Source organism: Lissotriton helveticus, chromosome 2_1 (assembly GCF_964261635.1).
Source record: "Lissotriton helveticus chromosome 2_1, aLisHel1.1, whole genome shotgun sequence".
NCBI classification, from domain to species: Eukaryota; Metazoa; Chordata; class Amphibia; order Caudata; family Salamandridae; genus Lissotriton; species Lissotriton helveticus.
The window spans coordinates 287,594,199-287,619,675 of record NC_136059.1 but is presented as its reverse complement, the minus strand read 5'-3'; the positions used below and the strand labels follow the sequence as shown (position 1 = coordinate 287,619,675).

At 49.1% G+C, this 25,477-nt stretch overlaps 1 protein-coding gene across 26 annotated transcripts in view; it reads left to right on the top strand.

Moving 5' to 3' along the window:
- The window catches only part of TCF4 (transcription factor 4), a 990,735-nt gene that overhangs the window by 910,510 nt on the left and 54,748 nt on the right, over window positions 1-25,477 (top strand). For all 26 annotated transcript variants that reach the window (XM_078674839.1, XM_078674835.1, XM_078674838.1 and 23 more), the window contains 2 exons: window positions 11,016-11,092; window positions 22,394-22,597. In XM_078674839.1, the coding sequence (XP_078530965.1) occupies window positions 11,016-11,092; window positions 22,394-22,597 (281 nt within the window). The remainder of the gene's footprint in view (window positions 1-11,015; window positions 11,093-22,393; window positions 22,598-25,477) is intronic.

Genomic DNA, 25,477 nt, shown 5'->3' with positions numbered 1-25,477 from the left:
GAGCACCTGAATTTTGGACGGGAGAAGAAGTTAGCAATCGGTGTCGAGTAGAGCCCTGAGGCAGTATCTTTGAAAGCATCCAGGTGTGGATGTAGCAGACAATAGGTTATCACTGCAGTATTGTATGAGTAGTCCTTAATTCATATTTAAAGAAATGGGATAATTGTATACATCTCCAGTATTGTTGTAGATTACATTCTAAATTTAAGGTTAAAAGGGTTTGATTGATCCCGTCGCTAGTACGTCTTAAATTGTAGTATGCCTTTCTCTATTCATGTCGATCATCGTAATTTTCACTGTTCCACCGAAAGTGCTTTGTTGGACGCTTTCAGGTGTGTTTCTCCTGCGACTTTAAGCAGTAAATGTGCTCTGTGCCATGCATATAGAGAGGAGTATATGATTGAATTCCCTACAGATAGTCTATGTGGCTAACATGTACATACATATCTAGCCCCCCCCAGTGCAGTATATTCTTTTCTATATGTGTGCTGGATGATGTTTCTATGTGTGTCAGTAACATATAATACTCTGACACCAACTAATGTGCCAACCAATGTGACTCAATGTGTGGGAGGTGTGTCCTCCAACCATGGTGGCTGCATGTAGTTTTAGGGCTTTTATTCTAGGCTCAGTTAGCCTCATATGAAATATTTGATGCTCTTTTTTGTTGTCCTTTGGTGGTCACTTGGGATTTTCGAATGGTGGCATCCCGAACATGTAATTAAACCTGGGTGCAATGTTCACTCTACCCTAAGGAGACAGTTACAATTTTGATCACCTTGGAAAATCCAATGCTTTGTTTTCCGATAATTGACGTACGTTGCCCTTGACCATATTTTGTAGTCCTCTTTTACTATTTATTCCCTTTAAAGGCCATTTTCTCCTAGGGAGGCTTTGGTTGTGGAGTAGGCATTGGCAGTCCCACTTTATTTTGTATCCCCAGAACTCTGAGATGTTAGTAGTCATGGTTATGAGTGCATGAATCAAGATGTTCAATAGTGTGAGGAGTATGTGGTGTACATAATGCATTGCCATATGTTCAATGTTCACCTGTCACTATGTGAGTGCTGCTAATATTTTGATCTTGAGCCATGACATTTGCCAGTGGTTCTAATGTGATTAGACATAGAAGAAATAATAAGGGAGCACCCTTGTATCGTACCTCTCTGTAGTCGTAGTTTTTCTTTTTTTTTTTTTTTCAAAAAACCTTTATTGAAATTAAAATCGCAACATAATACAGGTTTGCATTGCGGTAATAAAACAGTCACAAATCACACCATCAAATACAGAGCACAGTAAAATAAAGGAAAGAAGAACGAACCACAAAGGGGATGTCCTGCCCTACGGACCAGGACACTCTGCACTATCTCAGAAGGCAATTATCGAGACTCCAGAAGGGAGCCACTGAGAGGCTGACTCGATAGAGGGGTGCTTCCAGCGGCATTTTCCCTGGCATTTGGAGCGTCAGATGTAGGGGAATGTATAGGGGAGTCATCGAGGGCAGCTAAACAATGTAGGAATAGAAAAATGAGTGGAGCCCATATATCCGGGGGTCTGCTAGCAGCCGGCATCAGGTCCGAGAACGCACCCATCTGAAAGAAACAGGTTAGTATTAGATTCCTTACCTTAGAATATCCCCAGGCGTCAGACTGGATCCGGATATTTTTGCGTAGCAGTACCCTTGCGCGTCGTTTGGCGTCGTCTGTGGCTCTGCGTCCGTCGTCTGCACCGGAATGACGTCGCTGAAGTACTTAGCCGCCGCCCTCGCGCGCTGACGTCAGTTCTTCTATTTTCCGCGCCAGCAAGCGCCGATCCGGAAAAAGTGGTACCCTTAGTCAATTTTTGACTAAACTTTTTCGATCATTTTTTATCTACTTCGAAGTCTATACGACTCCGACGGTGCCGGTAGGGATGCCCGGGTTCAAACCCTGCATCGACTGCGACCGACTGATGTCGGTTACCGACCCCCATCGCCGGTGCCTTCATTGCCTAGGCCTCGACCATGACGACAAGGCATTTTCCGACTGTCGAGCCCTGACGTCTAAGGCTAGACGGGATCGGTCCCGCAAGCGACTTGAGCTCCGGCAGTCGGCCCCGCACCGCTCGAGGTCCCGGTCCGCGAGGAGGTTGAGGGATCGGTCGCGGGGTCGGAGCCACCATGGCTCCAGGAGTCGTCCACGGTCTTCAGGCTCCTCAGGTAAGCACAAGAAGTCGAAGAGACATCATCGCTCTTCCGACTTCCCCCGACGGTCGTGCGACGCGGACGGGGGTTCGGGCGACACCGCCCGCGCGGCTCCGCCGGAGCCTCGGGCGTCACAGCCTGCTCCATACCTGACGGTTCTTGGGCAGCACGCGACGCCGGAGGAGATCGAGGCCTTCCTCTCGGCCATGAGGTCGCTCACTCCTCCGTCGGGCTCCGTGGCGCCTTCGGGCTCTGCAGCCCCGACTGGGAGTCCCTACGGGCCGGTGCTTCGGCCCGACGCCGCCGGTGACTTCGGTCCCGGCGCCGCAGGCTCCTGCAGGATCCAGTTCCAGATCCGGGTTGCCGCCGGTCGACCTCAAGACCTCGCCGGCGCCGGCCCCTAGGGGGTCGCCCCCGGCGCCGCCTTCGGGCGGCACCGTCCCCGATCCCACCCTCGGTTCGGGTCAGGCACCGGACCGGCGCACTCTGCGCCGTATCCGACGCCGATGGGAGATTTCTACTTCTATGACCCGGCCCCATCCTTTGGTCCTGAGTATCAGGAGATGGGTGGTGAGGGGGATTGGGAGGGGTCTGAAGACCCTCTGGCATGGGAGTGTCAGTCCTACCAGGACTGGTCAGGAGAGCTAGGGGACGCCAGTGGTCTGGATACCTCGCCAGACACTGGTTTTGTCTCCCCTCCCACCGTGGCTATGGAGGAGGGGGCTGCTTATAGTGTGGTGTTGATGCTGGCGGCCAAGGCCCTACATCTTGAGCTCCCCGTCGCGGCCGTGAGGACTAACCTCCTCACTGAGGTCCTTAAACCGCAGGCAAGCTCGGCCGAGCCTCTGCTGCCGTTTAATGAGGCCTTGTCTGACGTTCTTTTGGGCACCTGGTCCAGGCCCGCTACAGGTCAGCCTGTAGATAGGAACATGGCCAGACGCCATCGCCCGGCTCCGGGCGACCCTGCTTTCCTGTCCACCCACCCAACCCCCGAGAGCCTGGTCCTCTAACTCCCAGACCACGTTCCCGTCGCCTCCCCCCGATTGGGAATCCAAGATGTATGAACAGTACGGAAAAAAGGTATTTTCATCCATAAGTTTGGGATTGCGGTCAGTTAACACCGCATGCCTCTTGGGCCGCTACACCCACTCTCTGTGGGACACGATTGCGGACGTGCTGCCACAATGTCCGGAGGAGGTCCGGGCTAAACTTAACCAAGCCCTTGCGGAGGGTCGAGATGCGGCACGGTACTCCATCCGGTGTGGGCTGGATACCACGGACTCACTGGGCAGAGCGATGGCAACAACGGTGGTGATTCGTCGCCACGCCTGGTTGAGGTCCGCCAACTTCTCGGCTGATGTCCAGAACACTCTTATGGACATGCCGTTTGATGGCCGTTGCCGCTTTGGCGACAAGGAAGACCATGTGCGCTTTGAGGACTCCAGGGCTACGGGCAAGTCCTTGGGCCTCTCAGCCCCACGCCAGCAAACGGGTGCGTTTCGCTCCTTTCGTGGCCAAGGAAGGGGCGCCCCCACACGTGCTGCCAGCCACGCACCGCAGTCTAACATCCAGCGCGGTGGCAGCCGTGGAATCCGTGTGGCGGCGGTCGGGGACAACGGCGTGGCCAGTCCACACCTGCCCCTGCAGCATCTGCCTCGAAACCTTCCGAGTTTTCAGGCCCATGTGACGCCAGTGGGAGGCAGGGTTCGCCATCACCACCTCCACTGGCGCACTGTTACATCGGACAGGTGGGTGCTGCAAATCGTCCGAAGGGGCTACTCCCTCCCCTTCGAGATGACCCCTCCAGCCATGCCACCGCGTGTCAGGGGATCACTTGACACTTCTCAGAGAGGAAGTTACGGCCCTCTTGGCCAAGGGGCCATCGAGCGCGTTCCTGGGCCAGAAGTAGGGTGTGGTTGTTACTCCCACTACTTTCTGGTACCCAAGAAGGGCAAAGGGGGCCTACGCCCTATCTTGGACCTGCGGAACGTCAACGGCTTCCTCCGGCAGGAGAAGTTCAAGATGCTGACACTAGCTCAGGTCCTAGCTGCCCTGGACCCGGGAGACTGGATGGTAGCGTTGGACTTGCAGGACGCTTATTTTCATATCCCCGTCCTGCCGGCCCACCGGCGTTACCTGCGGTTCACGGTAGGCCACGAGCACTATCAGTTTACCGTGCTCCCCTTCGGCCTTACCAGCGCCCCACGGGTGTTCACGAAAGTGATGGCGGTGGTCGCAGCTCATCTGCGCAGGTTAGGGGTTTCAGTCTTCCCCTACCTGGGCGACTGCTTGTTGAAGGCGGGCTCGCCCCAGACAGTCGTCAGCCACCTCCAGACTACGGCCGACCTCCTGCACCTGCTGGGGTTCTCCATCAATGTGCCAAAGTCACACCTGTGTCCCTCTCAGAAGCTCCTCTTCATCGGAGCGGTTCTAGACTCAGCGCACTTTCGGGTTTATCCTCCCGAACAGCGGATTCGGGATATTCAGGCTATGATTCTGATCTTTCAGCCGTTATCCCAAGTCTCGGTCAGGTTGACGCTGGGGCTGATGGCCTCCTGCATCCTTCTGGTGCATCACGACAGGTGGCGGATGCGGGCTCTGCAGTGGGATCTGAAGTTTCAGTGGGCCCAGCATCAGGGCAACTTGTCCGACCATGTCTTGATCTCGGAGGGCACTGCTAAACAGTTGCAGTGGTGGCTCACAGACCGCGATTGGGTCAGTGGTAGATCTCTCTCCCTACCCCAACCGGAGCACGTAGTTGTGACGGACGCGTGCCTCCAGGGCTGGGGGGGCCACATGGGAGAGGCGGAGATCAGAGGCCTCTGGTCTCCGGCGGAGTCCCAGCTCCGCATCAACCTTCTGGAGCTGCGGGCGATCCGGCTTGCACTGAAGGCATTCCTCCCCTCTGTCCGGGGGAGTGTAGTGCAGGTGTTCATGGACAACACCACCGCCATGTGGTACTGCAACAAACAGGGCGGGGTGGGGTCGTGGACCCTATGCCAGGAGGCTCTGCGCCTCTGGCAGTGGCTGGAACATCAGGGCGTGACCCTGGTGGTTCAACACCTGGCAAGTTCTCTGAATGCCAGGGCGGACGAACTCAGCCGTCGGTGCATGATGGATCACGAATGGCGTCTGAACTCGGATGTGGCGCAAGGTCTCTTTCAGCAGTGGGGAGAGCCTTGGTTAGATCTATTCGCCACCGAAGAGAACGCGCAATGTCATCAGTTCTGCGCGTTGGAATTTCCAAGGCGGCACTCGCTCGGAGACGCTTTTCGCCGCGAGTGGAGCTGCGGTCTGTTTTACGCCTTTCCGCCAATGCCACTTCTGCCCAGAGTGCTGAAGAAGATCAGGCGCGACCGGGCCAAAGTTATCCTTGTGGCTCCGGACTGGGCACGAAGGTACTGGTATCCCGAGTTACTCAGTATGTCTGTTGATCCCCCGATTCGTCTGCCTCTTCGGGAGGACCTTCTGTCGCAGCAGCAGGGGGTCCTCCACCCGAACCTGTCCAGTCTCCACCTCCATGCTTGGAGATTGAGCGGCGACAGTTGAGGCCATTTGACTTGCCTCCTGAAGTTTGTACTGTGATTCTGGCAGCCAGGCGTCCCTCCACAAAGTCAGTATACGCCTGCAGGTGGAACAAATTTGTGGCATGGTGCACAGCAAAGGCTGTGGATCCTCTCTCTGCACCCCTTTCTGAAGTTCTCCTCTTCCTTCTTTCTCTTGCCCAGCAGGGCTCTGCTCTGGGCACTATCAAGGGCTACCTTTCTGCCCTTTCAGCCTTCTTGAGGCTACCTGATCAGCCATCTTTGTTCAAGTCCCCCATTGTAAATAGGTTTTTGAAGGGCATCACACACATGTTCCCTCCTGTTCCATTCGTGATGCCTCAGTGGGACTTGAACCTTGTACTTACTTTTTTGATGTGCGCTCCTTTTGAGCCACTTCATAACTGTCCTCTCCGCCTTCTTACTCTGAAGACTGCTTCCCTGGTTGCCATCACCTCTGCCAGGAGGGTGAGTGAGCTCCAGGCTCTTTCCTCTAAACCTCCTTTCCTTTCTGTCCATCCGGACAAAGTTGTGTTGCGGACTAGACCCTCTTTCCTGCCCAAGGTAGTCACAGCCTTCCACATCGGGCAGTTAATCACTTTGCCCACCTTCTTTCCGCCTCCGCATCCCTCGAAAGAGGAAGAGAGGCTCCACCGCCTGGACCCAAAACGTGCGCTCTCCTTCTATCTGGATCGCACTCGCCAGTTCCGGGTGGATGACCAACTCTTTGTTGGTTACGTGGGCGCTAAGAAAGGTCGGGCGGTGCACAAGTGGACCATCTCTCGGTGGGTCATCTTGTGCATCAAAGTATGCTACTCCTTGGCTAAAAAGGAGCCTCCTGTTGGGCTCATTCCACTCGGGCCACGGCGACTACTACTGCCCTGGGCCGGGGAGTCCCCTTGCAGGACATATGTCAGGCAGCTACGTGGGCCTCGCTGCACACGTTTAAAAGACCCTACTGCCTGGACAGCCAAGTCCTGAAGGATGGCTTCTTTGGCCGTTCCGTCCTCCAGGACTTTCTGGTGTGATTATTGGTTCGCAGACCCACCACCGGGGTTGGTATTGCTGGGGTATCTATTCTAAGGTAAGGAATCTAACACTAACCTGTTTCTTTCAGATGCACAAGTTACTTACCTTCGGTAACGATATATCTGTAAGAAACAGTAGTTAGTATTAGATTCCTTACCTTAGAATATCCCCAGGCGTCAGACTGGATCCGGAAATTTTTGCATAGCAGTATCCCTTCATGACCGGATGTGCATAATCAAGTCCGTCGGGAGTTAAAGCAATGATGAGTCGATGCGCCCCCTCCGGCTGCAGAGCCAGACCCGGCAGGCAGAGACGAGTTGAAGCAGGGTCCCTGAGAAGCATCGGGCTACGTGAAAGAACTGTTTCCAGGAGGTCCAGCAGTGAAGGCCGAGGCGAGGCACTCCCATGGTCCAGGCGGCCGGAGGAGCCAGACCGTCTCACAACCAAGTGTTCTCCAGGGAGCGGCGCCGCCTGCCGAGAGGGGCCCAATGGGGAAGTCTGAGCAGGCTCAGCTCGCCTCTGGCCACGGCGCCTACGTGAGCGGTTGCGTTGAGGCCAGGGGGAAGGAATCTCTAGGCAGGTGGACCCACCATCCACACCACCAGGCGATGGACTCTGGTCGTTGGTCCTTAGGGGACGCTCCTCCGTAGCCCAAGTCCAAGCCTCAGGAGTGTCAAAGAATAGATTCTTGCTGGAGAACACCACTCGCAGGCGTGCCAGGAAGAGGAGGCTATATTGTATGTTAAGGGCACGTAGCTATTGCTTGACTTCGCCAAATGAGCGGAGCTGACCCTGGACCTCCCAAGTGTGATCCGGGAAGATCATAATCTCGTTATTGTCATATCGAAGACGCTGCTGTTTGCTGGCTTTGGCCAGGATAGAGTTGCGGTCCCTAAAGTTGAGAATCCGCATTATGACCGGTCTGGGTTCCGCTCCTGTTGGTGGTTTAGGATCAAGGGAGCAGTGAGCCCGCTCGTTCGCGTACCACGGGGAGAGGGAGCCTTCAGGAATCCATGACCGCAGCCACTTCTCCATGAATTCTGCTGTACGGCCCTGCTCCACCCCCTCCGGAAAGACCACCGGGCAAAGGTTGTTGCAGCGGGATCTGTTTCCTCCGCCCGTCAGCGCAATTCCTGGGTGTGTGATTGGAGACGGGCTACTTACCCCTTAAACTGTTGGACGTCGTCTTCCACTCCACGGTGGAAATTCGACATCTGTCTCTTTGATCTGGGCCATGGCGTTTCGGAGGTCTTGCCGGATGAGGGTCATGTCCAACCGGACTTCCGCGATCTTGCCCTCCATGGAGGATTGCGAGGCATGGATAGCCTGAAGGATAGAAGACAGGTTTGCGGCCGGTGGGGTCTCTCTGTCCGCGGTTCCCCCGGTCGCCCCAGTGTCTGTAGTGGTGCAACGGTCCATTTTTGTCTGGGTCGCCAGGGTCTTGGCTGGTTTGTCTTGGCCCATGGTGGCACCCAAAAGGGCAGGGGGGCCTGAGGTTCCTCTCAGGTCTCCACAGCAGGAGGCCGGCGATCAACCCCGGAAGGCACAAGAGCAAAAAGACAACCGGGGCAGGGGAGGAGACCATCCGCAGCTCTGTATATGCGGCCGGCTCCACCCTCCACCCCCACTCCTCCCCCCACCAGGCCAGACTGCACCCTAATGGCAATGACACAAAGATCTGGTCCCAAGGCAGCAGTAAGGCCTCCGTGCTCGGGCCTACAAACTACACCGGGTGCCACTTGAGCAGGGTAGAAGCAGGGGGCAGGTGAAGGAAGAGGTCTTCCAGGCGTCACGTCGCTTGGTGTGTGCAGCAGATTCCACCTCCCCGGGTCCCTACCTTCAACCAGAAGCAACGTGGTGGGAGGCCGATCCGAGGTCTGCAGCCAGGCCTCCATATGAAAGGTACCACAATCCCTAGCAGGCACCACAGACACAGGCCAGGGGGACGGTGGGGGAGGCCATCACGCAGTTCCTCATGCTGCTCGCTAGATGCGTCCAAATACCCCTTTCCCTGTCACCGCCACCTCTGGAGGTGAAGCGGTCGGAGTCGGATTTTCAAGGCCAGTCCGGGGGGATCCCACACCAGTAGGCCCTGAGACCGCTCCGGGCAAGGCAAAGGCAGGCTGGGGGCAAGGGGTGGCGGAGGGTCTTCACCAGGAGCCTTTCGCCGCTCGATGGACGTGGCCTGCACCACCCCTCCAGGCCTCCTTCAGCCAGGAGTCTAGAGTCGGCCCCAGCGCAATACCATGAAACAGTGCCAGGGCTCAGGAAACCGGATCACGGTTGCGGACACAGGAGATGAGGAGACACGGCAGGGCGAGATGAGGAGCAGCACCACCCGTGGCCCGGTCCCACACTCCCAACAGGCCGCCTGCGCACGTGAGGGCATCCCCTCAGCTGACCCAGGACCCCCCTCTCCGCTGCTGGGACTTACCAGTCTTCGGGTCAGTCGATCGCCGGGCCCTCAGTCACGCAGGCCAGGCAGCGGCAGTCAGGATCCAACCGCCGTCAATCCCCAGCCCCCGCCGCCCCGCCGGTACTGCGGCAGCGCCACCGAGGAGCCGGGCGCGGCTATGGGTGTCCACCCACAAGCACGGGGAGAGGGGCAGCCCCGTGTCGGGTGCACCCTCACAAGCAACGGCGGGCAGGACCAAGCACCCGCGGCCGCCCACGCAGGATCACAGCTGGGCGAGGGAGGGAGGAGACACAGGCGGCTCACCACCAGACGCTCCGACCTCAGGGGAGCTCCTCCTTCCTCAAGCACCCGGACGGAAGACCAGGCAGCACAGTCCGGAGGCGGCAGACGTTGCGGCTCAGGGAGGCCGCCATTTTAGGTGGGAATCCTGGCCAGCCGACCAAACTCGGCGAAGCGTTGGTACACAGGGCTCCTAACAACCAGGGACACAGCCAGGAATGCAGCACTGGAGTGGCGACGATTTTCAGGGCTGGATGGCCATCTGGACGGGTGGAATGTGAGCGGATGGCGGAGGGGTCTGGGAGCACTCTCAAGGTGCATCCCCCATCTTGGCTCATTAAGCCACCAATGCTTGCATATTTATATAGTTTTTCCTTCTCGGAAAATGATTTGTCCTATATATTAAAGAAGCGTGGTTTGCTATATATTTTTGACAGTCAGGCTTTTCTACCACAAATGATGTATATACCAACAAGGGGTACAGAAGACTACCGTAACTGAGTGGTTACGTTTAGGTGTTTAAAAGGATGGATCTGGGTATGTGGGAAGTGGAACAAAAATTAGAGGTAAAACATCAGACAAATTAATTTTAGTGTCCAGTGCCATGATGGATGGGGATAGGCTATTGGTCGGTATTGTAGTATTTAATTAGCAGCAGGCTGTTGTCCATCTGGGGAAGGTGATAGCAACATTGCTAACTGTGGCCTTGCTGGGGTCCACTGGTAGAGGTCTCTGTTTTGGGGTCCACTGGTATATATATATATATATATATATATATATATATATATATATATATATATATATATATATATATCCCGTCCCGACGTTGTCCGGGGGCAATCAGGCTTGCTTACAGCCTCCCTGCGCTCCTGTCCGCTAAACTTCACCTTTCCTCCCCGTGCTCATGTCGGCTGCAGTCGGCCAAACCCAGGCCCCCAACCACCTCCTCAGCAGCCCACAGTGCAGTCGGCAAAAGTTCACCGCTCCTCCCCAAGGTCCTGTGTGCTAAACTTCACCGCTCATCCCCGCGCTCCTGTCCGCTGCAGTCCGCCAAACCCAGGCCCCCAACCACCTCCTCAGCCCACCACGGGCGCCTCTCACCTACCTCAGCCCACCGCGCAGTCGGCAAAAGTTCACCGCTCCTCCCCAAGGTCCTGTGTGCTAAACTCCGCTCTCCTGTCCGCCGCTAATTTCCGCGCTCCTGTCCGCCGCTCCTCCCCGCGCTCCTGATGATGTCATCACGCACGTCGTTAGCGCACACGGCCGGCGCTACTTCCAAGGGACTACTTTTTTTTAACGTATATTTTTTAAAGAACGTATATTTTTTGGTGGTATATAGCCTATGTCGCTCTGCAGACCCTGACAATTCCAATGATGTATTGGGTGTTTGGATTGGCGCTGTGGTTCCCGAGTTTACCCGCCTCAAAGGTTCACAGTTCTCTCTTTATAATAGTAGTATAGATATACACACACACTATGTTTGGGACTAAGTTATCCGTCTAATCTACTGCCTTTGTTTTCAAAAACAAGTTACAGTATACAACTAATGCTTGTTCCCGTTATGTAGCAGGCACAACGGTGTGGTCGAGAAACGGAGGGCAGTCTTCTTCATCTCCGAACTATGAAGGTCCTCTACACTCTTTGGTAAGTATTATAGATTTCTGAGTATCGTTTTTAAGTCAAGCCTATATGACGGCACTGCTGTATAGTTGAAACATCTATTATGGGCTTACCAAGAGCGTACTGCCCGCCCATTGCTTACCATTGGTCCACTTTATTGCCAGTCTCATTTTCTTGCGGCTTTTTCAATGGTTTGCCTTGTCCATCTTGTGTTTTTCCTTCCCCTGGACCAAAGCCTCTTTACCATCCTCTTGATTTGACTTACTTGTGCCGTTTCTAACCCTGGGCGTAGTGTGCGGAGTGGGGCTCCGCGGAGCTACGCGCCGCCCGCCTCCCTCCCGCCCTCCCTAAATACTTAAATAAAAGGATAGTAAGCTTTTAAAAACACTTACCTTGTCTGCCGCGTCCACGGGGCTCCCTCTCGCCGTCCCGCGATTCGCGCCGCCACCGATTCAGATACTAATGCGCATGCGCGGGCCCCCGCGCATGCGCATTTCTCATGAGAAATGCGCGGCCGCCCGCGCATGCGCATTAGTATCTGAAATGGCGGCGCGAATCGCGGGACGGCGAGAGGGAGCCCCGGGGACGCTGCAGACAAGGTAAGTGTTTTTAAAAGCTTACTATCCTTTTATTTAAGTATTTAGGGAGGGCGGGAGGGAGGCGGGTGGCGGCCGGCTACGCACCGTCTGCGGAGCGCGCGTAGTGCCGCCTGGCTACGCCCGCTACGCAAAATGCGTAGGAGACGGCACTACGTGCAATCTGTGCACGGAGCGTAGCTGGCCGCCCACCCTTAGCCGTTTCACATCTGTGTTTTTTAGGGAACTACTTTTTTTTTTTTTTTTTGATGAAGCACTCCATGAGCATACATGGGATTTCCAGCTCTCTGCCTCTCGTTCGTATGCCCATCCAAATACCCCCACGCTGCCTTTTTATCTCTTATTAACTTCGCTTCCCGCCCCTATGGTACATGTTGTTTTCTTCTCATCTGTTTCTCTTCCTGCTGGCCATGTTGCTGCTACCCATGTATGCTGCTCACTCTCTGAAGCGCTCCCCCTGTGTTCCACGTTCTTCTTTTCCTGCCCACTCTGTTGTGTGCTTCTCCCCCATGCTGCTCTCTGTTGTAATCAACTTGCATGCTTGTCACGCACTTATGGGTCTAACCGAATACTATTCCAAGTTCATTCGTAACTTCTCTGAGAAGACGTACAATTTAAGGCAACTACTCAAGAACAAAAGTAAATTTGAATGGTCTACTGATTGTCTGAACACCTTCTGTTCCATTAAAAAGGAAATCAGTAATGCACCTTTTCTCAAAGGTTTTGACTCCAAAGCAGAAATAATCGTAACAACCGATGCCAGCAACAAGGGACTCGGAGCTGTACTAGCTCAAAAGGATGCTGCGAACAAAGAATAGGTCGTAGCATTTGCGTCAAAATAACTCACCTCAGCTGAAGAAAGGTACTCAGTGATTAAAAGCGAGATGCTTGCCTGTTCCTGGGCTCTAAATTCTTTCAGAGCGTACATTTGGGGGTTCAACATACGCCTGCGTACTGACCACAAACCATTGATCAAGATCCTCTCGGCATCCGGGCTGCAGAATGCCTCCCCCAGACTCCGCAAAATGTCAGTCAAACTACTGGACTTCAACTATACGGTCCAATACTGGCCTGGGGTCAGGAACAAGGTAGCTGATTTCCTAAGCAGGTTACCCCTACCCCACGAAGAAGTCATGAACAAGCAAGAGGATGCTGAGAAAGTAGCCTTGCTATTCGACTCAGAACTTGATGGAATATCGTTAGAAGAATGGAAAGGACACATGTCAAGAGACCCCACTCTACTTACAGTGTGCGAATATATCAAGAGTTCCTGGCCTGAGAAAAAGCATCTGGACGATAATACCAAAGCCTTTTGGGAAATAAGGAATAAACTTAGTCTGGAAAATGGGGTGTTGTACAGAATTGGTAAAACTATAGCCCCGTTCACACTCAGAAACAAAATACTCAATTTATGTCATATAGGTCATTTAGGTATCTCAAAGACCAAACAAAGAGTCAGATGCAACTATTGGTGGCCTGGAATCGATAAACAGGTAGAAATCCTAATCCGAGATTGTGTGGATTGCAATGACTCAGACAAGAGTCTGAAAACTTCAAGAGTTCCTCTGTCTCCCATCAAGCCACCAACAATGCCATGTGAAAGGATTGGCTTGGACATCACCGGACCCATTGAAGGTCATGATGGAGTTATCAAGTATATCCTGGTTGTCATGGATCATTTTTCAAAATGGCCTGTAATAAAAATTGTATCATGCACCGACAGTTCTTCAGTCATTTCATTTCTTGACAAGCTATTTCTGAGTGAGGGATTGCCCAAATTCTTGCTCACTGATAACGGCCCTCAGTTCTCATCTATAACATTTTAAATCGTTCTTAGAAAGAAATTGTATCACCCACCTCACCACTTCACTCTATCATCCTGAAGGTAATGGCCTTGTTGAACGTTTCAACCGAGTCATTAAAGGACATATTCAACTATCCCCGAATGCAAATCTCAACTGGGAAGAAGAAATCTTCAAACTCATATGGGCGTTTAGATTTTCCCCATATGCCAGCACCAACTTGGCACCCTTTGTCCTGATGATAAGCAGACAACCCTTGAGCAAAGATTTAGGCTGGATGCCAGCCTCCAAACAAATTGAATGGTCACCTGAAACCATCAGGAACAGCATAGAAAAAGCACAGATGAGCTACAAAGATTGGTATGACTCCAGACATGGACTAGGAAGGGAGTAAGTAGATTCACTTCCCCCCTGCACATTAGCAAATTATACAACAACGCTGCCAGACTCACCGATGGGAAAGTTTGGCACTTGAACAGATTAGCTAAATGTCATTCCACTAGGAGTGAGCTCAACCATTATCAGTCCTTTAGAACCACCAGAGATGATTCAGGCTTGAGCCAATCCAACAGTACAGGTAAAGATCTGTGGGTGGATTACGGTGATGAAGTTGACGCCCATAGTAACATGCCAAGTAGCAATAGAGGCTGTTCGACTATTGAAGATGTACTAAATCACATCATTCACCACTGACTCCACAGAGTGTCGCTCATCGGACCAGTTTGAGGATATCAACTTGCGCGCTCCTGAGCTTGATCAGAGTGGCGAGGGTGATTCGGATGTATGACGTTACAACGCAGGCTATTACAACGCCTGCCTTTACAACGTGGTTTTTACATCGCAATCCATTACAACGCATAGTGCTTTTGGGTGTTGGATAGTGAATAGTTTAATTTACTAATCCAACTCCAGTCCCCGTGGACACTAGGGAAGGTTATTGGATAGTAAATTAACCTATTCCCTATCCTAGAGCGCCCCCCAGCGCAATGCGTTGTAATGGTTTGCGTTGTAATGACCGCGTTGTAATGGTAGTGCGTTGTAAAAGTTTCGTTGTAAAGGTTGTTTACCGGGTGATTCACATTCTGACTCCGATGTCGCATCTGACAGTCAGCACTCAGGGACAGGTTTGGTAGGACCAATAGCGATCCCCACTCAGACACTGAGGTCGCATCAGATCACCACTGTCCCATAGGAAGGTTTGGTAGAATTATCAACAGACCCAAACGTTTTGATGACTTTGTTTGTGAATAATTGTTAAACATCCAAGAGAGGAAGATGTGTTGTAATCAACTTGCATTCTTGTCACGCGCGTCTGCCAGCGCGTGACAGTAACTGCCTGGACTCTCCTGCGCGAGAGCATCCTTTGTGTATACCCCCTCCCATTGGCTCTCCCAACATTGTAATGCCTCCTCTCCTTTCCCCCGGTTCCCAACTGTCATCATTCCTGCTGAACCTAACTGAAGCTACTCCCTGTGGGGCTGTATTCAATAAATATTAGAACCTGATTACCGAGTACCTTTCATTACAACACTCTCTCTATATCCCACCCACATTTTGATCTATCCCTTGTGCGCTGCTTTTACCCCCCCCCCCTTGCTCCCCAACCTGCATCTTTATTTTTTCTTTAACAGTCCTATTTTGTTATTTACTGATCCAAATGGCGTCTGTCATCTTGGATTTGTAAATAAAAAGCAAAGAAAATAGCACCTTTCTTATTCTGTTGGTGCATATACATGTTGTAAGGCATGAAACGCCAGCTGAATTAATCGACCAGTCACAATATTGCGGCTTCCATGTTTTCTCTGTGTATTTCACAGAAGTTACACTGCATTGGGGCATCCTATACAGCATTTTGAAAAGCCATTGGAAAAGCTGACACGTGACAGAGGCAAGACCTATTGGCTTTGCCAGTGGTTGTTTCACAATGCTGGTATACCTACGTTAGTATTAGAGAGAGAGACCAACGGAGTACTGTACTTAGCAATAAGAGAACATGAAGGCTATGTCAGTGTAGAAGAGAGAGAAATTTGAGGAACTGTTGCCCGCTAGGGACAGAAGGAGCTGCAAGGATCCACATCAATAGCCAAACATGTATTCCTTGAAATAACGAATACCAGATCCTTCATTTGTAGAGGCAGAAAGCGTGACTCCTGTTTTTTTCAGTATTGCACTTGCTTTAAAACCACAAGATTGACTTATTTTGTTTTATTGGTAGTCTGAGGTGTTCAAGTTTTGGCCAAGTAGGTTTGTGCTCCTTATTTTTGCTGCTGTTGATGCAAATAGTACTGGCCTGGAGTGGAAACAATTCAGAGCAGAAGTGACCTGATAGCAAGTTTGGATCATTCAGAAGTCTACTTCGGAGAGTTGTAAATGTAAATGTAAATGTCATAGTACTTATAGAGCGCACTGTCACCAGACGGTCACCTTGTAGTGTCGCCTATTCGGCTTCCTGGCGCTGATACTCATACCGCTGTGGAACCCCTCCTGGCTTTCCCTGTGAAGTGTCCACTCCTGGGCACCCCCAGGGTGAAGCCAGGCATCCTTAGCGCTGTTGGGGCCGGTGTGGAGGCTAAGCAAGCTATTGCCCAGAGTTGCAGCGTGGGGCCCGTGATTAGAATAGGCACCGAGGCGAGAATTAACAGGTACGAGGAAATTGAGCCCGAGACCCCGCCGAGGCGGGAATCGAACCCTGGTCCCTGGCCAGAACTCTGCATCAGGGTCTGCCGCTCTAACCATTGAGCCACACTCCTCCACTTTGTTTTTGACCGTAATGAAATCTGGCACCATATGGTCTCAGCTTCTTTTGCAGTGCCTGTCTTGAAGATGAGGCTGATGTCCAGGTTGAAATTGAGTTATTTGTCCTTTGTAGTAAGCTGAAGCATGAACTTCATTTTGCATAGCTCCTACTCTTATACATGTCTTCTCGTATCTGATTGTTTCTGTTATTCTTTGTGAAGAGGAATAATGTGCCTGTAGATTTGATATCCATTTACTATGGGAGTGAGATAGGCAGGGATTCAATTATTACTGGTGTATTGATGAATCTTGATGTCTCACAGAGATTAGAACTCCAACTATAGAAGTGGAAGGCATCAAAACCACGTGTTTTAGAAGAATCAAAATACATTCTTCTATTGTTTTGTATGTGAAGCACATTTCTACTGTTTGTATTGATGCATTGGGTGTTAAGAAACAGGTCTACCATTCATGACTTTGTGATGGTGAGATGGGCATTGTCCATGTCTTCGATAGTGGCTGTTTAGGCCCTTAAGTATAATGTAAAAACCTGATTGGTAGTTGCGTTTTTTGTTGATTAGATCATACAACAGGATGGAGAAAAGCTTCTCAGTTATATCTTTAAGGATTGTGAAATGCGTAATGAGACCTAAGTTGTCATGGTTATTAGTATCCAAGGTGGTTTCCTTCAGCAGTGGTAAGATCATTATAGTTTTGAGTTCGTCTCGGAGTCTTTCTTAAGTGTGGTAGGTGTTCATAGCATCGTGGAAGGCATGAGCGTTCTTCCACAAAGTGACGTCATAATAGTTGAGGCAGAGTTTTGTCTTCATAAGTCATGGTTCTGATGGGAGGCTGGTGACGTGTGTGCAGTTTTAAGTTGTTTTTTACTTATAGTTAGAGATGTTGCATGATGTTATGGTATATATGCGATTAACACAGGAAGTATGAGACTGCAGAGCTGAGAATCAGTGTCTCAAATAACTGTAGCTGCTTCCCAGAAGCACCTTATGTAGCTATTTTCCTTGGCTGTCTGCTTGTTGTCTGGTGGACGCCATTTTAAATAGCCAAAAAAGAAGGATTGTTTATGCTTTGCAACTGTATGAAATAAAGCGGAAGCGTGAACTAGACACCTGAATTACAGACTAAACAAAATTACTTCATTCAATTTCCTGAAGAAGACTCCGTCTAAAAACACCTCAGACAAGATGATGTTCAGTGGGTACTAGTTACCTTGTACCAAATAAGAGAACCCCCCCTGAAGCCATTTATACAGTTCATAAATATAGATCAAAGCCTATAGATTCAAACAGAAACTAACAGTTTGGAGAAATAGCTATAGAATGCATGCCAGACATGCCTGGATTTTTATTTGACAGTGTAAAGGCACAGCTTCCAAAGTGAGTCTGGAATTCTTCCTTAAATAATGTTGGATCTGGAATTACTCACATCATTGTGTACTGTGTAAATATCACTCATTTCTTTAAAATCACCAGATATCAGTTTTTACTTCCAGCACTTTTAGCGCAATATAAAATGTAAGAATTTGTTCTAAATACTGCAACATTACTGAATATTTAGAGCTTGAATAATGAAGAGCAGCTTTAACAACACTTCTAAGTTATTAAGGAGAACAGTTTAATTAGAAATTATATGTATTAGACCCTACAGCAACATTTATTTTTTTCATCTAATGGATCTGCTGTAGTTGTTCGTGACTGTAGCCTTTGAGAAGACATGGCAGTTGCATTGACTTATTACAAATTTGCCTAAACCAGACTAAGAGGGAGTACTTTTTCACCCGGCTGAAGCAGGTGCATAGGCAGACTTACCTGTGACCAGTCATCTGACTGGTCAAGGCCCTTGTGGACCTAGATCAGTGCCATGGGAGCACCTGGCTCACCTCTCTCACTCTCGCATGCTCTCTCTCTTGCACTTTGTTCTCCCTCTTTCTCTCTGTGACCTTTGTGCCACTTCTCTCCTTCTTTGTGCCTTTTCTCTCACGGTGATTTTTGGGACATTTCTCTCACTTTGTGACCTTTATTCTCGCTCTCTCGGTGACTTTATTGCCATTTATTTAGCTCTTTGTCTTTTCTCTTGTTTTTGTGACATTTGTACAATTTCTCTCGTTCTTTGTGCTTTTTTGCGTGTCACTTTTGCCAGTACTTGCTCTTTCAATTATTTCTCACTCTGACATTTCTGGCTCCTTCTGCCTCTCTCGCTCTTTTTCTGACCTTTTGCCATCTTTTTCCATGTCTGTCTTCTATCTCTGCATCTGTGTGCCTCTTCCCACACACCCTTCCTCCCGTCTTCGCAACCCCCCCCCTGCCTTTCCCTTTTCCTTACCTGTTTCTTGCACCCACCCGCGTAGCTAGGGGGGGGGGGCAAGGGGGGCGGTCCGCCCCAGGCGGCACCATTTCTGAGGCGGCCGCGGGGCGCTGGAGGCCCGTTGGGGCCGCGGCGGCCTTTATAATTTATTTGGGATTCTTGGGGGAAGGACAAGGCGCACAGGGTCCCGCATACATTATTAAGGCGGCCGCAACGGGCCTCCAGTGCCGCGGCCGCCGCCCGCATTTGCATTGTGCGTGCTGCAGTGTTAAAAAAAAAACTTACAAGCAGGTCAGGGGTGTGCAGGCTGCAGCGCGGGCGCGGCCTAAGTCCCGCGTCGTCGCGTTAATGACGTCCTCATCAGTCCGCCGGCTCCGACCGTTGTGGTTGTTGCCCCCTTCCCGCCCAGCCTCGCTCAGAGTCCTCCAGACCAGAGGGGCGTCAATCATTCAGTTCTCGGCTGCAGCTTATACCTGACATCCAGTTCAAGGTGAGGCTGAATTGTACGTCCAGAGCCCCCAGTGTACCTGTGATTGTAACATGCTCACGTCACTTTTCTCTTGTAACACACTGTTTGCTACCTTTCACGATTTGTTGGCATTTGATACTTGCACAAGTGCCACCATTGCCTACGTATAATACACCTATAAAATTAGAAATAAAGTTTAAAAAGAACAACCATGGGAGAAAGGGGGGGGGGTAGTATGTGTAGACAAGTTAAACAAGTGTCTGTAGCAACGTTAAACACATTGTTCTGAGGGTAGAAGAGATGCCGGGGTGGCTCAAAATCAGGCTGTTTCATTAGCGCATTTTATTAAGTACCACTGAATTATTGCTTTAGTGCAATATAATTAGGAGACATGAGTGCATTTTTCTAATGTTTATTACGTGGTAGCGTACTTCTGTTGTGCTTAAAGTAATAAATCATTCCACGTGCATCAAAGGGTTTATAAAATACACCAGGATTTCTGTTTGAAGAGATGGGGAGTGGATAGAACTATGTGAGGTGCAGGTTGCAGAAGAGGAGAAAATTGTGTCTAATGTGCAAGAGGCAATTTAAAGTAGAGAATAAGCGAGGTAGAGGGAGATCATGCGCCAGTGGATGGAGAGAATGTTCAAATAGGTCTTCAGTGTTAGGTATTCAAGGTTTATCTGGAGAATTAATAATATTGGTAATAACATAATTTTGAAAGCATTATGTAATACTAAGTAGTGGTATTGTAGGTAGGTTATCGGAGGGTGTAGCAAATGAGCAGGTTGTTAGCTTAGAACAGGCGGCACACTCAAAAATAAATAGCCTGGTACATACTGTGGTTTGTCGAGACTTTGAATAGGAGCCCTCATATAGCATGATTGAAGTATCTGGTAAAGCACTCATAACATCCGAGGCACTATACCATTTTGGAATAAAACATATTATGTAGAATGACTAGCTCCCTTGTCCAGTCTCAACAGGAGTAAACAGGGAATGTGCCATTTTTCCTTCGGCCTTCATTGGGCACCCTGTCAAAGACATGTTGAGGAGGGCAGATATGAATAAGTGATGGGGGAACATGGACTGTACATCCTGATACTGGTGGGCAAGAGATGTGGAGCGGGGCCTAGCCTTGAGAGGGCCTCCTGCTTTGGACAATGTCTGCCTAGCATTAAACAAGCTGTGAGTGGCAGGACAGTGGAATACAATGTGGGCAGTGAGGGAACTGGAGCTTGGTAGATTTTCTCAGTTCCTATTAGTGTCATTATACCTGCTTGAAAAGACTCTTTTGTAGCATGCACACGCCACTTTTCTCTTGTAACACACTGTTTGCTACCTCTCACATTTTGTTGGCTTTTGATACTTGCACAAGTGCCACCATTGCCTACGTAACGTTTGTTCTTGTGCCTGAGTGTCTGCCATATATTGCAGTATTATACCTCTAATTGTACTTAGTTTTCTCTTGTAACCTGCACACTTGTCACTTTTTCCTCCTGTAATGCACCGTTCTCTACCTTTTGTATTTTGTTTGCTCACAATTGTCACTTTTGCCTCATGTAACTTAACGTCTGCTTTTGTAATTTGTTCACTTGTAATTTTCTCCTCATGTATCATTACTGTTCCTATTGTGAAGCGCTCTGACGCCTTTGGGTAAAGTCCGCACTATATAAAAATGCATAAATAAATAAAAATAGGAGTAGTGCGGTGGGATTTATTTCAAGTGCCCACCGTCCTTTTTCGCCAGCACCCCTCCACCCCCCCAAGGGGCGGCAATCTGAGGGATAGCCCCGGGCGCCACAAGCTCTAGCTACGCCCCTGCACCTCTCTCCCTCCGTGCTGACTGCGCTCCTCTTCAGCCCTCCCCTCCACTCCTCCCCTTCCTGGACCTTCTCAATGATGGCTGCAACTTGGGCCAGCCATTGAGCAGGTGCCTAAGACAGGCCCGCAAAACCCCTGGACTTATGTTCGACCAGTCCAAGGCCCTTGCTGACCTGGCTTCAGTACCTCGTGGCACCCTCCTCTCCTCTCTCCTTCATGCGCGCTCACCTTATTGTCTCTGTGAATTTTTTGCCACTTCTCTCACTCTTTGTGCCTCTCTTCTTCCCTTCCGAATAAGCTCCTCCTCATCCCCACCCACCAAACCTGCACTCCTCACAGGACCTACCTAATGGTGGCTGGAATGTGGCCACATGATGTACGCATCTACCCCTGTCCTTGCCTGGACCGCGCCCAGCCCCGGAAACCTGTATGTATGCTGCTTAACACTGCTCACTCAGCAAGCATTCTATAGACATGCTGGACAACACAACCCTGCATCTCCTCTTCCTCACGGAAACATGGCTCACCGCAGCTTCAATGCCTAATTTTTCTGCTGCTATCCCTGCTGAATACAAGATTTGAAGGAGGATTCGCCATCATTTATAAAGGCGTCTTCAACTGCACCACCTCATGTAAAGCCAGAGCAAACTACTTTAAAATGGAAATCACAACAGATTTCTCCCTAGTTGGAACTGTGGCCTATCCCTTCCCTCCCCCCCCCCACCCCCACGTGTCCTAAGCCAACTCTGCCAGCAACTTTAAGGACTTCATCGACCTTAAAAAATGTTCACGTCATCACGGTACCGTGATTTCCATTTCTGCAGTTCAGGAGATACTTGTCTCTGAGTCGGAAAGTGTGACCATGTGCCTGACCTCAACACTTCCTCAGTGTTGGATTAAAATCACTGGTGAAAGGTTTCAGGGATGAGGTGTTTTTAGGATCGGTGAAAGGAAATGTGAGAAAGATGTTTGCATGAGTCATGGATTTTCAGTCAGCAAGGTTATTTTTGTGTTCCGGGTGAAAAGCCATTGGATTCTCCTCTTCCCCCTGGGGAGAAACAGGAGCTACTCCCATTTTTTTATTTTTGAGGATTTGCACAAAAGCCCTTAAAAAGTGGAGCACCCACTTCAACAGTATTTCTTTGATTTATTTCATCCCACTCTGATGGTTGAGCTTTCCCAATGATTGCCTGTGCATTGGCTGTTGTAGCCAGCCAAGACTTATGTGAGCAACGATTGTTTTGCTCACATATGTAAGAAAGTTGTATGAATAGGACAAGTATTTAGAGTATATGACCACTGTATAATGTTGATGTTGGAAAATCAGAGCTAGTATCCCACTTATTCCCCTCTCTGCGTATCTCTATTCAAATTAATCAAAGATTTCCTAGACTAACTTAAATTTAAAAAAAAGCTTCACGTGGTGGTGAAAAATCCTACATGTTGCATGCCGAAATAGCAGTTTTGAGCAATATGATGGTTTGTTATTCATCCCCTTGTCTGTATCATGAACACACAGTTGATACTGATGCATTATTAACCAGTGATTCTTTGAAATTGTGTTTTTCAACAGCAAAGTCGAATCGAAGATCGATTAGAAAGACTCGACGATGCCATTCATGTATTACGGAACCATGCAGTTGGACCATCCACAACCATGCCCGGTAGTCATAGTGACATGCACGGACTGTTAGGGTCATCTCATAATGGAGCAATGGGCAACATTGGATCAGGATATGGGACTGGCCTTCTTTCATCCAATAGACATTCACTTATGGTAAGCTTATTTACAGTTTTAGATTCCATCATGATCTGCCCTATATGTACTTTAGATGTGGGTTGTCCAGCACTTTATCTTAGCTTTGTACTTCTGATCCGTCCAATATAATGAATGTAGGAATATCTCAAGATTATAGAGTTTTATATTGCCCAGAATTTTTTTTTTTACTATGTTGAGTTTGACGTTATGGTCGGATGTCAGTCAAGATGTAGGTCTTCTGAGGATAACAATTTAGAAATTACTAACCATCTGTAAAGATAAAGTGCATTAGAAGGGGTGGGTGTGTGTGTGTATGTGTGTATGTATGTAGGTTTAGAACATAATGATAATAACAGTTAATAAGACAGGAATAGTAAGTTTATATGATATATAAGTAGTATCTCGTTTCTCTCATAAATGCAGTTCCTTAGCACAGGCACAACAGTAGTCTATAATATTTGAGAGGGGCATGCCCTCGGGTTGTTGCAGTAGTAGAAACAGCTTTGGCACAGTTGTGACCCAAGATCCTTGTCTTTTACTTTAAACCCCATTTAATGAATCCACATTAGTGATATGAAGCAATAATAATACGCTGGGTGTGTTTAGTTGTTTAAATGCATGGATCATAGAAGAACTGAATTAGTTCTTAAGGCTGAGCTGAGTGTAGGACATTTTGGCACACTCCATGCAATTGTGTTTCAAGGCTAGATTATTATCCATACCCTTGTAGATAAACTGGGCTACAACTTCTTAGAGCTCTCAACAAATGTTCTGGGTACATATGCCATTGCAAAGGCTTCTTGTGACTTTTGCTAAAAAGTAACGAGTGTCCCTATCTGGTAGAAGTCATTCTCAAGCCTCAATGCAACACATATTGTATGTATAATTGTGTGTTCTGAGTAACCAATAACACACTCAATAGGTCCTTGTCAGAACTACGTTATGAAACCATTTTTACAGTCCGAGTTTAAGTTAAAGGGGATAGATTGCTGAGAATGTTTCTGACTACGCGTTGTGCAAATTGTGTCTAGATATGTGCATATATTGCTTGTTATGATCAAAGTGGCACGAAAACATTGTTCTCCATTATTAGTACAGTGGGCATTCAGAGAGACTGTTTTTGGAGTCTGTGTCCTTTCTTGCTCCCACAAATTGCCCTATGTTTGCATAACGTTTTCAAAGGGTGTTTAACGCTGGTCCCTCCAGTTGTCTTGGGTTCCAGCGTCCCTCTGTTTTTGTGGATGTTGACTCCCTCCCGGGATTGTGGACACATTTAGGCCACTCTAAGAACACTGGTGGGCTCTTCTTCAGCCCTGGGACTTTGAATGCGGTTTGCTTTGGGTGCAACTCTGTAAGAATTGTTCTCTTTATGTTGCCTTTTTCATTTTCTTTCATGTGATTAATCATTTGATCTTGTTCCATGTACTGTAATGTCCACTGTTTTGGGTTATTGTTTTTTTTTTACGACACATGGTGCAATGGTTTCACAGCACTCCGTCAGTTTGTGTCCTTTATCCATCATTTTGTCATCATCAGTCGCGTTTTCCCTACCTGGATGGGCTCTTTCGAGTGTGAGTTTGTCTAATTTTGCATCCACTAACTGTCCTGGCCGTCCTTCCATCCGGACCACACTGTGTCCCGAAAAACTATTTTTTGGTTCGGCTGTCACATGCACAATCCGTGTAGGTTTTGCAGGTTAAGACTGTGCTAGAAATGGAAATATGAAAGTGGAAGTACTCACTATCCCAGAGGTCTTGTGTGTTACAGAGAAGTGCGTGTACTGTCTTATTGAAAGTATTGTACCCATGCTAAGAAGTGCAGGTACTGAACACATGCGAGTACTGCCCATTCCAAGCACTGGAGCAAGACTGAGCTCTTCTTCAGTGGCTGAATTGGAATGTGATTTTGTCACCAAGTTATCTGAAGGTGGGACGCACCCCAATATTAATAGTACTTATTTTTCTGCCTTTGCCCACATGACATGCTTGACGTCAGCTGCAGAGGCATCCCAGAAGCACCCACACTGTAGTCTCCCTCTCCTCTCCTATTGGCACGCTTCCTGCCACAGTCCAGCCTTGTAGCTCTCATCCTAGGCACTCCGATTGGGTGAAATACCCTCTTCTCCAAAGTGCCCTCTCCAGTGCAAGGTTTTGATTGTTTGCCAGTGTCTGTTTCCATGTTTATGTCCTATTCATACCGCTCCTTCATTTGCAAGTTTCAGAAGAAGTCACAAAAAATGAAACTCAATATTGAGTATAATTTGATGTAGGCCTGTGCAGTGTGCCATGCACCTGGAGTACATCTGCCTCCATATCTCAGAGAAACCACGTGCAGTTTGTGGTAAAGCATGGTGTAAAACTAGAAGTCCCTATTCATATGTGAACAACCGATAGTTGTTTTGCTCTATTATAAGACACAAGCCTGGTCGGTTATCTAGCCCTTGATCCTCGGCCTCGGAAGGAGGTTTGGAATCAGATAAATTCAACCCAGGAGCAGAATGGATTATTAAGAAGGGAATAGTTTCAACATGAAAGGGTTGCCGGATCAAAGATCTGCTGCCTGCACAGAGCGCAAAGTGACTTTTTCACTGGCCTTTCTGAGCGCTATTCGACTGTTCAGAGTATTCTAAAATTCTCACTCGCATGAGACACAACAAAGTACTTTTCTGAACACTGGTGTGTATTTTGTAGATTTAAAAAAATTAAACCTCAGAAGAACAAAGGAAATAGTTTTGGAGTTCAGTCAGTCTTCAAGTTAGCCTTTGACAATTTGATGCATTCCATTCTGTAAAGGAAGTAGGGAGAAAAAAAATCAAGGATATGGTAATGCTTTCCACATTTGAATTTTTAATACATGAAACAGGCTATAAAACTTTAGCCAGCTGCAGTAAATAAAGTA